The sequence below is a fragment of the Centropristis striata genome, chromosome 10 (assembly GCF_030273125.1).
Source record: "Centropristis striata isolate RG_2023a ecotype Rhode Island chromosome 10, C.striata_1.0, whole genome shotgun sequence".
Classification (NCBI taxonomy): domain Eukaryota; kingdom Metazoa; phylum Chordata; class Actinopteri; order Perciformes; family Serranidae; genus Centropristis; species Centropristis striata.
The window spans coordinates 2,122,394-2,136,693 of NC_081526.1; the positions used below are offsets into that span (position 1 = coordinate 2,122,394).

The window sequence follows — 14,300 nt, forward strand, 5'->3', positions numbered from 1 at the left end:
AAAATGAGAATATTGATCAGAAGTCTTAGATTTTTTTACTCGTAAATTTGTATTTTTCTCGTGAATTTTGGGATTTTTTTATTATTATTTTTTCTCTTAAATTTGTCATTTTTCTCATAAATTTTAGATTTTTTTATCACAATTTTAGATTTTTTTCTCTTAAATTTGTGATTTTTTTTCCTTGTAAATTTGAATTTTTGGACTGTAAATTCGGGATTTTCCTTTCTTATAAATGTGTTAGTTTTTCCTTGTAATTTTGATGATTCTGGCTGAGAGATAATGAAAACACAGAACTCAGTGTGTCAGTATAAAACGAGGATAACTCACCATGTGTGGCTCCTGTCCCGGCTGACACTGAGGACAGGCCTGGCAGCTGTTGCTGGTCTGGTTGAAGAACTCGTTCTCTCCACAGTTTGAATACTCGGCACTGGCGAACATACAGCAGAGCTGGAGGACAGAGAGACAGACAGGTCAGAGACAGACAGGTCAGAGAGGGAGATAGATAGAGAGATAGATAGATATACTTTATTTATCCCAAGCTGGGAAATTACAGTGTAGACAGTGAGACAGTGAGACAGGTCAGAGGACAGACAGACAGTGAGACAGGTCAGAGGACAGACACAGACAGTGAAACAGGACTGCAGTAATCTTTTAAGAAACAAATAAATTGCACAAAGTGCTTTGTTGTTAAAAAGGGGGGTATACACATAAAAAAACACACTTCTGCTTAAGGTCCTTGAAGGCGGCACCCCGCCTCCCACCTGTGGAGCATCACGCGAAAAAGAAAAACCAGACCATTGTCCCGCCCGCCTCATAAGACCCGGAAATGCAGTCTTTAAATTTTAGGAGTTGGATCCTTTTTAAGTGCTCAAAGTTGGTTTGATAAAAGTGTTTTGGAGGTCAGCCGGCAAACGGAGAGAACATGTAAACTCCACACAGGCCGGAGTCGAACCAACGACCCTCTAGCTGAGAGGCTAGAGTGCTAGCCCCAATAGCAATGTTGTATGTGTGAAAACAAACATTAGAGGTGGGGAAAGAATCAATACAGCATAGCATCGTGATATTTTGTGCAGCAATATTATATCGATTCATGGCCGCTAAGTATCCATATTTAGCGATCCAGCGGCATCAATATTTTCACCATTTTTGTTTTTTTTGGAGGTCGTAGAGGGCTAAAAGTTAGCGAAGGAAGAGATCTGAACACTTCTTCCACCACCGTACATGTACTACCATCTCCTCCAGCTTCAATCTGGATTTCAATGTGAATCCACAGACTAAGACGTAATGAGTTTTGTTATGTCACTTTTGCAAAAACACAGTATGAAAACAGCTTGTGATGCTGTTGTTATGTCTATATTTGTTTTTATGTCTCTCATATTTCTTATGTTATGTCTGTATGTTATTAATGGTGTTCATTTCATGGTTTCCCATCATTTGTCCTCCATCTGTCCAACACTGCAGCGTTCTCATTAGTCTGAACTGTATTTGATAAAAGCATTTCTAAAGAGACTAACACCAGTTCTCAGTAATTCCCCCAGTGCTGAAACCAACCATGTGGCTTAATTACTTCATTATTTCATCTGACATCATTAATCCTCTTCATAATAAAAAAAATAAATCTGCAACTACTTCTTCCATTTACTTTTCTAATTGAGCATATACCTCACAATAAAAACATTCACATCCAGCATCGGGGAAAAACACAACAACCTAAAAGCTCATATTGATTTCGACATGTGGGAAGTTGCATCCAACTGATTGATGCTCAACATCTGCAGCAGCAGCAGAGATGAATCATAAATCACCACATGCATGATGGGAGATTTATTCAATAATCTCAACTGGAGGAGAATCAACATCATCATCATTATAACTGGCAAACAGCAAAGAAAACAAACAAACATCCCGACTTCTTCATCTGTCACACTCAGACCAGCGGGGAGCACTGGTGTGTGTGTGAGTGTGTGTGTGTGTGTGTCTGTGTGTGTGTGTGTGTGTGTGTGTGTGTGTGTGTGTGTGTGTGTGTGTGTGTGTGTGTGTGTCTGTGTGTGTGTGTGTGTGTGTGAGTGTGTGTGTCTGTGTGTGTGTGTGTGTGTGTCTGTGTCTGTGTCTGTGTGTGTGTCTGTGTCTGTGTGTGTGTCTGTCTGTGTGTGTGTGAGTCGGTGTGTCTGTGTGTGTGTGTGTGTGTCTGTGTCTTTGTGTGTGTGTGTGTGTGTGTGTGTGTGTGTTTGTGTCTTTGTGTGTGTGTGTGTATGTGTGTGTGTGTGTGTCTGTGTGTGTATATGTGAGTTTGCACAATGCCAGTAATTGATGTGTGTCTATGTACTGTATTGGTATCTGTGTGTGTGTGTGTGTGTGTGTGTGTGTTATTGTGTCATTGTGGCTCGTTGTAATAAGTAGCAGCTGGTATTTATAGTTTTACCAGCACGCTTTGTTCTTTTCCAAACAAACTAACTGACTTTTAAAAATCATCTGCAGTCCAGAAAACAGTGAAGAAGAAAAGGAGAGCATGACTAACTCTCTCCATCTTCTCTGTTGTTTTAATAACATCTCCCTCTCTTTCTCTCTTTCTCTCTTTCTCTCTTTTTCTCTCTCTATAACCGTCTCACACTGTAAAAAAACTGTTGTTTTTACGGTAAAAACCAGCAGCTGTGGTTGCAAGAACTTTACCGTAATAAATATGGTGCAACTTTTTTAAAATATTACGGTAAAAGGACATTGGCACTGTTGATTTCACGTTTAGAATTGACATTTTATTCAATTTTTACTGTATGAATACATTTTTCCATCAAAAGAAACACTGCTCTGCCATATATTGACAAGAAAATACTTTATAAATGCTGCATAAATTACATTTACCATGATTTTGTGTCTTTTTGGTAAGTTTACGTCCTCTTTAGGTAATTTTATGTATTTCCTTGGTATTTTTTGTCTCTTTTGATAATTTTATGTCTCTTTTGGTCATTTTTACTGTAATAATAATATTTTTTTTTTCATCAAAAGAAACGCTGCTCAGCAATATAATTGACAAGAAAATACTTTATAAATGCTGCATAAATTCTATTTACCATCATTTTGTGTCTTTTTTGTGTCTTTTTGGTAATTTTTACGTATTTCCTTGGTATTTTGTGTCACTTGTCTCTTTTTGGTAATTTTGTGTCTTTTTTTGGTAACTTTACGTCCTTTTTAGGTACTTTTATGTATTTCCTTGGTATTTTGTGTCTCTTTTGGTAATTTTATGTCTCTTTTTGGTCATTTTGTGTCTTTTTTATGGTCATTTTTGTGTCTTTTTTTGGTAATTTTACATCCTTTTTAGGTAATTTTATGTGTTTCCTTGGTATTTTGCGTCTCTTTTGGTAATTTTATGTCTCTTTCGGTCATTTTGTGTCTTTTTGGTCATTTTTACTGTGTAAATACATTTTTCCATCAAAAGAAACACTACTCTGCCATATAATTGACCAGAAAACTACTACTACTACTACTGAATTAACCCATTTATCATTTTATATCTTCTACTGTCACTAGTTTTTCACCCTAAAATCTACAGACATTTTTTACAGTGTGTGACAGCCGACACAAGACAAAGTTGGAGTAAATATACAAATATACTGTGTGACTGTGTGTTTGTGTTTGGAGTCTGATCATCTGGGGCCAATAATCTGTTTGTGATTAACACCAGATCCAAATGAACTGATTTACCTCAAACACCTGCATATATAAACACTATGGGCCAAAAGTTATGAAGCAACTTAAACTTTCTGTTCTCAGTGTCTTCTTATAAAACCAGTGTGTATTGTGTGTATTTCTGGATGTGTTTACTACATGATCAGACTTTACCTTTATTGAATTGAACCATTTTCCTCCATTGACCTTTAGGTAAACATTGATGTTATCAGACCATTGGTGAATCTCTCGGCCCGAGGGCCAATTGTGGCCCTCGTGATGATATTTTGTGGCCCCCACCTTGATATGAAAGTTTAATGGGAGTTTTATATGAATGGCACTTTACTGTGTTGTGTGTGGAAGGTCCCTTTAATTACTTTTTTTGGTAATTTTGTGTCTTTTTTAATAATTTTGCATCTTTTTTTGGTAATTTGGTGTCTTTTTAAAATAATTTTGTGTATTTTTTTATAATTCTGTGTCTTTTTTTTAAAATAATTTTGTGTCTTTTTAAATAATGTTGTCTTTTTTAATAATTTAGTGTCTTTTTTAAAATAATTTTGTGTCTTTTTTTGTAATTTTGTGTCTTTTTTTTAAAGTAATTTAGTGTTTTTTCAGTCATTTTGTGTCTTTTGTTTAGTAATTTTGTGTCATTTTTAAGTAATTTATTTTTTCCTGTCATTTTGTGTCTTTTTTTTAGTTAATTTTGTGTCTTTTTTTGGTCATTTTGATACTGCCTCCAGCGGCCCACAGGTAATTAAAAAACCCAAAGACCTGATTATTATAGTAAAATCTGTTCTAATAAGTGACTCTTTATAGAATAATCACCTTTATTTTGTTGCAAAGTCTAGCAATGAAACTATGATCTTTTTTTCTACAAATTTGATCTTTTTGCTTCCAAACTTTTGTCCTGTAGTTTTCAGTTCGTGCTGCACAAACAACACAACATCGTTTCCCGCTCTTCTTCTTCATCCTTTAGCCTCATATTTATGGGTCACTGAAGGTATTTAGCAGCATTGTGTGTCTGGGTTTTCTCTCTCTCTCTGTTTCAATCTGAAGAAAAACTCTTCTGCACATTTTTCCACAGCTGGAAAAACAAACTTCCTGTCACACCAACACTCCTCAGGCAGCAGAGCCACAGCTCTGAAGGATCTCTGGTCAGATCACAGAGCATCCAGAGGGTTTTTACTGTTATTATTAACGTTTGACAGGGAGACTGTAAACAACACGGAGTGATTATTAAAACCAGAGGAGGAGGAAGTATCCAGATCCTCCACTGGAGAGTTATCCACTAATGTAGCGACCCCTGTGGGTTTATGGAGCGATGCTGATACCACATCGGGACAAAATCATCAATAACTGACATGATGGCTGATATAATAACTGTTAGAGCGGGAATGAAAACAGACCTTTGTTATGTGGATTGTGCAACGATTTTTCACCACTCTGCAAATGGACCAAGAGAGATACTTTCTTTCTCAAACATTAAATTTAAATGGCTGCACGATTATGGCCAAAATGATAATCACAATTATTTTGGTCAATATTGTAATCAGGATTATTAATCAGGATTATTCATCATGTTAGGGAAAACATCTGTATTTTTATTAGCACATGTTAGCACATACACACTGTACTGCTACAGAGCTAACTGTTAGCCTGTTAGCACATACACACTGTACTGCTACAGAGCTAGCTGTTAGCCTGTTAGCACATACACACTGTACTGCTACAGAGCTAACTGTTAGCCTGTTAGCACATACACACTGTACTGCTACAGAGCTAACTGTTAGCTTGTTAGCACATACACACTGTACTGCTACAGAGCTAACTGTTAGCCTGTTAGCACGTACACACTGTACTGCTACAGAGCTAACTGTTAGCCTGTTAGCACATACACACTGTACTGCTACAGAGCTAACTGTTAGCCTGTTAGCACATACACACTGTACTGCTACGGAGCTAACTGTTAGCCTGTTAGCACATACACACTGTACTGCTACGGAGCTAACTGTTAGCCTGTTAGCACATACACACTGTACTGCTACAGAGCTAACTGTTAGCCTGTTAGCACATACACACTGTACTGCTACAGAGCTAACTGTTAGCCTGTTAGCACATACACACTGTACTGCTACAGAGCTAACTGTTAGCCTGTCAGCACATACACACTGTACTGCTACAGAGCTAACAGTTAGCCTGTTAGCAATTTGCAGACTCGACGCTAAGGGGTTAACATCCCCTCCGGCTCTGCAGCTGGGAGAGACTGCTGCAGGAGGACTGTGCCACTTCCACTCGTTGTTACGGTAGAAAAATAGTTGCTAAAGGGGTCTGAAAAGTTGCTAAATATAGCAACAAAGTCTCTAAGTCGGCTTTTACAAATGTTGCGTGTTGTTGTGGCGTCCAGTACTACGTCACATCCTGCTTAGCGTTCTATCCAATCAGCATCCAGGCTGTTTTACAGGGGAGAAACACGGCAACAATGTAAAGTGAGTGCTGAGATATTTTTACCTATTTAAAGAATTCTTACAAAGAAACATTAACTTACTGCGCTGGCAGATAATTTGACTTGATTCGAGCATGTATTTGCTTAGTTCTAGTTATTTATTCCTTATTTCTTGTCAGTTTTTGCAGTGTTTTTTCAATTGTTGTCAGAAAAAGAGTCTTGACTTTGTGATATTGTACGATATGATCCAAGCATCACGTTCTCCATCAGTCATTAGTCTTTTAGAGCTTTTAGAATCGGTGGCGATACGTTTCTAATGCCACCACTTGGCAGCAGAGTAAACTGACACCTCCGACTGAGTGAATGTGCTGCAGTGTCAGCGTACGTGACTGATGAGGAGAAAACAGAGAACAGAGGAGGGAGGAGGAGGAGGAGGAGGAGGAGGAAGAGCCGGTCGGGAACTCTGCCAGACGGTTTCAACATGAAAACAGAGCAGAGAAGCTGTGGATTCCCACTCAGATTATAAAGATATCTGCTCTCAGGTCGACTAATTGCTACAAGAGCTGCAGAGTTGTGCAAACTGCTGGCAGATAAATATGCTAAAAAATAGGAAGTAAAATGAACAAAAAAAACGATATATATCCTAATATTTTTATCACAAAGTGAGAGCAAATGTTCAGTCAAAGCCAAATATGACATGTCACAAGTAGTTTTATTGAAACCGATATTGAGCATGATAGTGTTTTGAAAGTAAAAAAAGGATTAAAAATCACATTTTATGTTGGACTAAAGGACTAAAAAAAGACACAAAATGACCAAAAAAAGACACAAGATGACTAAAAAAAGACACAAAATTACTAAAAAAGACACAAAATGACCAAAAAAAGACATAAAATGACTAAAAAACACAGAAAATGACAAAAAAAGACATAAAATGACTAAAAAAGACACAAAATGACCAAAACAAGACAGAAAATGACTAAAAAAGACACAAATAGACCAAAAAAAAGACACAAAATGACTAAAAAAGACAAAATGACCAAAAAAGACACAAAATGACTAAAAGAAGACACAAAATGACCAAAAAAACACACAAGATGACTAAACAAAGACACAAAATGACTAAAAAAGACACAAAAAGACCAAAAAAAGACACAAGATGACTAAAAAAAGACACAAAATTAGTAAAAAAGACACAAAATGACCAAAGAAGACACAAAATGACCAAAAAAAATACACAAGAAGACTAAAAAAGACACAAAATGACTAAAAGAAGACACAAAATTACTAAAAAAGACACAAAATGACTAAAAAAAGACACAAAAGACATAAAATTATGGAGGAGGAGGAAGATCCGGTCGGGAACTCTGCCAGACGGTTTCAACATGAAAACAGAGCAGAGAAGCTGTGGATTCACACTCAGATTATAAAGATATCTGCTCTCAGGTCGACTAATTGCTACAAGAGCTGCAGAGTTGTGCAAACTGTTGGCAGATGAATGAGTCAGTCTGAAGGAGACGAGCCAAGAGGACTCATAATATATACCGGATCTCATAACAGATACCGGATATATTCATGATGACGGTTATGGATTTATGCTACTGCTGGATAATATAGAGAGGGAAGGAAGGAAGGAAAGGGAACAAGGAGCACTGATAAAAAGGTCTAAAAACCAGATCAAACAGTAAATCTGAGGGAAATGATCTTGCTGCATAGACAGATAATTTACCTTGACAAGATTTATTAAATTAAGATTATTAAATCTAGAAATAAGCATGTTGAACACTTAAAATAATAAATTAACTCTTAAACCAGATAAAGTAAAGCTGCCAGCAGTGATGAACTGGCCCGAGCAGAGTGACCTGATGATTATTTGGTTCTTACCAAGATAAAAAAAACTTTTTGTATCTTTCTTTGTGTCTTTTTTGTTTTTTTGTGGGATTTTTTTGTATCTTTTTTTGGACTTTTTGTGACTTTTTGGTGTCTTTTTCTGTCTTTTTTGTTTCTTTTTTGTGTCTTTTTTGTTTCTTTTTTGGTCTTTTTGTGTCTTTTATATCTTGTTATATATAATTATATTGTACGCTCAAAATAAGAAATGAACTCTTAAAACCAGATAAATTATCTAACACTTCTAAACCTAAAGGTTTTTTTTATCTTGGTAAGAACCAAATTTCATCATTGTCTTTTTAGTGGTCATTTTTACATCTATTTTTGGTCAGTTTGTGTCTTTTATAGTCATTTCATGTCTTTTTTGTTCATTTTGTGTCTTTTTAATTGTCATTTTTACATATAATTTTATGTCTTTTTTGATAATTTTGTGTCTTTTTTGATAATTTTGTGTCTTTTTCGGTCAATTTGTGTATTTTTTGTCATTTTTACATCTACAGTCATGGAAACATTCTTGATAATAACCAAAATCATCATGAATAAAACCATGTTAAATGTCTAGATATCAGCTCTTAAATTAAACTCTTATCAGATATTTTTGTTGTTATCATTATATTTGTCCAAACAAATGAACCTTTAGTTGAACCAGACATTAAAATAATATCTTGATATCTTATTTTAAGAGCTAATTTCTTATTTTAAGTGTTCAACATGCTTATTTCTAGATTTAATAATCTTAATTTAATAAATCTTGTCAAGGTAAATTATCTGTCCATGCAGCAAGATCATTTCCCTCAGATTTACTGTTTGATCTGGTTTTAGACTAAACACCTTTTTTACAGTGAGGTGAAGCAGAGTAAGACAAGTAAAAAAAGATGGATAATAAATGAGGAATTGGGAAGATAATTAAGTAGGATGATTGGAAGTTAAAGAGAAAGAGACAGAAAACAAACTTACCAATAAAGAGGACAGAAAGACGGACTTCTTCTGACCTCTCCTCTCTGACATCTTTGCGTCTTTTTCCTGGAGAGAAAAACAAAAAGAAATGCTCAGTTATAGTCAGTGGTGGAAGAAGTATTCAGATCCTTTACTGCAGTAAAAGTACTAATACACACTGTGAAATGACTCCACTACAGTAAAAGTCCTGCATTCAAAACTGACTGAAGTAAAAGTAGAAAAGTATCAGCATCAAAATGTACTTAAAGTATCAAAAGTAAAAGTACTCGTTATGCAGAATGAACCCACTCAGATTGTTTTATATATTGCAAACCAGAAAATACACAAAATGAATATGTCACAATAAAAGAGTGGTGCAAAACAACCAAAAATGCCATAAAATGACACAAATTAACTCATGAAATGACCACAAAGTCACCCAATAATGAATTAACTCTTAAAACCAGATAAAGTAAAGCTGCCAGCAGTGATGAACTGGCCCGAGCAGAGTGACCTGATGATTATTTGGTTCTTACCAAGATAAAAAAAAAAAAAAAACTTTGTCTTTTTTTGGTGTTTTTTTTGTCTTTTTGTGTCTTTTTTGGGTGATTTTACATCTTTGTGTCCTTTCTTATGTCATTTTTGGTCTTTTTGTGTCTTTTTTTGGTCATCTTTAGATTTTACAAACTTTAGATTTAGAAGTGTTAGATCATGTATCTTAAGATAAAAAAAACTTTTGGTGTAATTTTTGTTGATTTTACCTCTTTTGTTTCTTTTTTTGGGTAATTTTATGTCTTTTTTTGGTCTCTTTGTGTCTTTTTTGTGTATTTTTTATGTGGGTTTTTTTGTCTTTTTGTGTCTTTTTTGTGTCTTTTTTGTCTTTTTGTGTCTTTTTTTGGTCTTTTGTGTCTTTTTTGTCTTTTTTTGTCTTTTTGTGTCTTTTTTGTCTTTTTTCAGTCTTTTTGTGTCTTTTTTTGGTCTTTTTGTGTCTTTTTTTGTCTTTTTTTGGTCTTTTTGTGTCTTTTTTTGTCTTTTTGTGTCTTTCTTTGGTGATTTTACATCTTTTGTGTCCTTTTGTGTCTTTTTTTGGTCTTTTTGTGTCTTTTTTTGGTGATTTTACATCTTTTGTGTCCTTTTGTGTCTTTTTTTGGTCTTTTTGTGTCTTTTTACATCTTCTTTTAGTCACAAAATTATCAAAAAAGACAAAAAATGTACAAAAGAGATCAAATTAAAGCTGCCAGCAGTGATGAACTGGCCCGAGCAGAGTGACCTGATGATTTGTGTTAGATAATTTATCTTGTTTTAAGCGTTCAACATGCTTATTTCTAGATTTAACTATCTTAATTCAAGCTTCTGCACTAGAAAACAGCAAAGTCATGAATCATGAATCCAAGCATTGCTAACTTGGGCCCTGTGTGTGTGTGTGTGTGTGTGTGTGTGTGTGTGTGGCCCAGATGAGCTCACTGTTAGCCCGTTAGCATCACGTCAGCGCCCATAAACATGTATTAGCAGCAGAGCAGCTCGTAGCATTCCTCTCTGCGTCAGTAACGGATCAGGATGATATCACTTAATAATTATCTGCCAATTTCTTTGTTATGTCTCACACAGGAGGCAGAAGTTGTTTTTTTTTCCAAACCCTAAACGGTTTGGTGGAAACGCCAGTAAAAACATCTTTCAAGTCTGGTTGCAGACCAGAAAAAACAACTTTATTTTAGGGCTGGGCCAACTGGAGAACTGCTGTTCAGCTGCACAACATTCAGTTTTTTTTTTAGTCCTCTACATGTCTTCATGTCACACTGGGAGCATTTCAGACATGCAAAATATTAAATTTCCCTTCATATGTGTGCTTCTGCTACAAGCAAGTAGACTCCGTAGGCTCCTATGAGATCATTCTTCCCCCAAAGCTCCAAAAATGGGATTCAAGGAGCCTTATTTCACCTGCTGACATACAGATGTTGAGTAAGTTAAACTTATTTGAATGCAAATTATGATCTTTTCCTATAGTGAACCAAGCTACAGCTGGGCGATATGGACCAAAAGTCAAATCCCGATATATTTAGGCTAAATATTGATATACGATATATGTCCTGATATTTTTATCACAAAGTGAGAGCAAATGGGTGATTGTCATTAACATGGTGCAGCTCATAGCAAAAATCCAAGAGCAATAAATACATCTTTTCTTTGACCCTTTATAACATATACAATCTAAAGTCACTGTTTAATATGAATTTATATTCTATTTTAAACATTTTAAGGTATTTTCTGACATTTTTAGAGACACTGTGAGCAAAATTCATTACCGTAACACATTTTTAAATAAAAAAAACTACAAAAGGTTTTTGGGTTTTTTCTTCGGAAAGCACTTAAATATGCTCAAGGGTAGCTGGTATCACCAAAATGTATTTTATTAAAATATACACATATTTTAATGCAAACAATTCTATCATTATGTAACATTTAACCATTTTTTCTCCTCAAGTTTCATTCAGATTTTGTTCTTTATACATTGTTAAAAAACATTATGTTTGATTATATTCTGTTAAATTATACATTTTCAAACAAATGTGTATTTATTTTTATAAAGTTTATTAAATATTTATTGTATATAAGTGTGGGGGAAACTGTGACAGTTTTATCTGGACGCATTACGGTAATGAATTTGTGAATCAAAAATATGTTAAAAAATGTAAAAAATATTATTTTAGCACAAAACAATGAATTGTGCCTCATCATGGCTATATTGTTCACTCATATAAAAGTGAAATATATTTAGTTTAATAAAGTATGTCCTTATAATCTTCACAGACAGAACTTAGACTGGCATCATGACAATCACCCAAATGTTCAGTCAAAGTCAAATGTCACGAGTAGTTTTATTGAAACCGTTTATTTAAGTGCACATAAATACTGTATAACAACAGGAGAACTTTTTTTTAAAGTCAAAGCTCCATAAAGTGCACATTTAAATAAAAAAATATCTTAAATAAAAGCTGCAGCTTGCCTGGAACAAGGATCACAGTGCAAACTTGAACTATATCGATATATGGTTTCATTCCATATCACATTTAAAAATATATGTATATATCGCCCAGCCCTACTTTATTCCAGTTTCAGGTCCTGAGAACACACACGGTGGCTGTGATTCTGGACAAACAGTCATTAAGTCATAAAGTCGGTGCATATTTCTCCCAATAAGGAATAAATTATCATATATGTGAGTGAGTCCATGCATGTGTCCGTGTGTGCTGATGTGTAATTGCTTGCTTATTTCTTTGTACATCTGCAAAAATGTCCTGCGACCATATTTACTGTCTGTCTGCACAGCGTGGAGCTCTAGTGTGTCACTGTGTGTGTGTGTGTCACTGTGTGTGTGTCACTGTGTGTGTGTGTGTGTGAGTGTGTAAATAATGTCGTCACTGTAATTGAAAGGATATGTGTTGGCTCTGGTCCTCTGGTACAGAATCACTCCGAGAGACTTTTTAAAGTAAACAAAACAACAAGAGCTCCATTCATGGACCACATGCTGCGTTTGTTCCCATCTTCTTATTCCACCCACAGGAGAGTTTATAATGTATTTATTTTATAAACTAGCGCTGCTACCGGTGGCAGGAGAGCTACATACCTCCACATAGGGCTGGGTGATATATCGATATTAAAAATAGATCAATGTTTTTAGAAATGTGATATGGAATTAGACCATATCACATACATCGATATAGTTCAAATGTTTTCTTTCTTTGTATACAGTCATGGGAAAAAATGATTAAACAACCATTGTTTTCTTCTATTTCTTGTTCATTTTAATGTCTGGTACAACTAAAGGTTCATTTGTTTGGATAAATATAATGATAACAACATAAATAGCTTATAAGAGTTTAATTTAAGAGCTGATATCTAGACATTTAACATGGTTTTATTCATAATGATTGTGGTTATTATCAAGAATGTTTCCATGACTGTAGATGTAAAAATGATCGATAAAAGACACAAAATGACCAAAAGTTCATGTAAAAATGACTAAAAAAAGACAAAAAATGACCAAAAATTGATGTAAAATTGACTAAAAAAAAGACGCAAAATGACCAAAAATTGATGTAAAAATGACTAAAAAGACACAAAATGACAAAAAATACAGTCATGGAAAAATTATTAGACCATTGTTTTCTTAAATTTTTTGTTCATTTTAATGTCTGGTACAAATAAAGGTTCATTTGTTTTGACAAATATAATGATAACAACAAAAATAGCTGATAAGAGATTAATTTAAGAGCTGATATTTAGACATTTAACATGATTTCATTCATAATGATTGTGGTTATTATCAAGAATGTTTCCATGACTGTAGATGTAAAAATGATCAATAAAAGACACAAAATGACCAAAAGTTCATGTAAAAATGACTAAAAAAAAAAGACACAAAATGACAAAAAATTGATGTAAAAATGACTAAAAAAAAGACACAAAATGACCAAAATTTGATGTAAAATTGACAAAAAAAAGACACAAAATGACCAAAAATTTATGTAAAAATGACTAAAAAAAGACACAAAATGACCAAAAATTGATGTAAAAATGACTAAAAAAAAGACACAAAATGACCAAAAATTGATGTAAAAATGACTTAAAAAAAGACACAAAATGACCAAAAATTGATGTAAAAGTGACAAAAAAAGACACAAAATGACAAAAAATTGATGTAAAAAATTACTTTAAAAAAAGACACAAAATGACAAAACATACAGTCATGGAAAAATTATTAGACCATTGTTTTCTTCAGTTTCTTGTTCATTTTAATGTCTGGTACAACTAAAGGTTCATTAGTTTGGATAAATATAATGATAACAACAAAAATAGCTGATAAGAGTTTAATTTAGGAGCTGATATCTAGACATTTAACATGGTTTTATTCATAATGATTTTGGTTATTATCAATATGTTCAATGGTGTGAATCAGTTCGTCAGAAGGAAAAAAAGTGCGACAAATGTGACTAATTTGAAACATTTAATAGTAAGAAACAATACAAGCAACCTGCACACTTGATTAAACAGCATAGGGCTGGGCGATATATCGATATAAAATATGTATCAATATATTTTTAAATGTGATATGGAATTAGACCATATCACATTTATTGATATAGTTCAAATTTGCGCTTTGATCCTTGCTCCAGGCAAGCTGCGGCTTTTATTCAAGATATTTTTTTATTTAAATGTGCACTTTATGGAGCTTTGATTTTTTTAAAAAGTTCTCCTGTATTTATGTATTCACTTAAATGTTCACTTAAATAAACGGTTTCAATAAAACTACTTGTGACATGTCATATTTGACTTTGACTGAACATTTGCTCTCACTTTCTGATAAAAAATA

General features: G+C 34.1%; 1 protein-coding gene across 1 annotated transcript in view; it reads right to left on the reverse strand.

Moving 5' to 3' along the window:
* The window catches only part of edar (ectodysplasin A receptor), a 78,051-nt gene that overhangs the window by 38,018 nt on the left and 25,733 nt on the right, over positions 1 to 14,300 (reverse strand). Inside the window, 2 exon segments of the mRNA XM_059343617.1 lie at positions 328 to 447; positions 8,951 to 9,016. Coding sequence (XP_059199600.1) covers positions 328 to 447; positions 8,951 to 9,001 — 171 coding nt within the window. The 5' untranslated portion in view covers positions 9,002 to 9,016.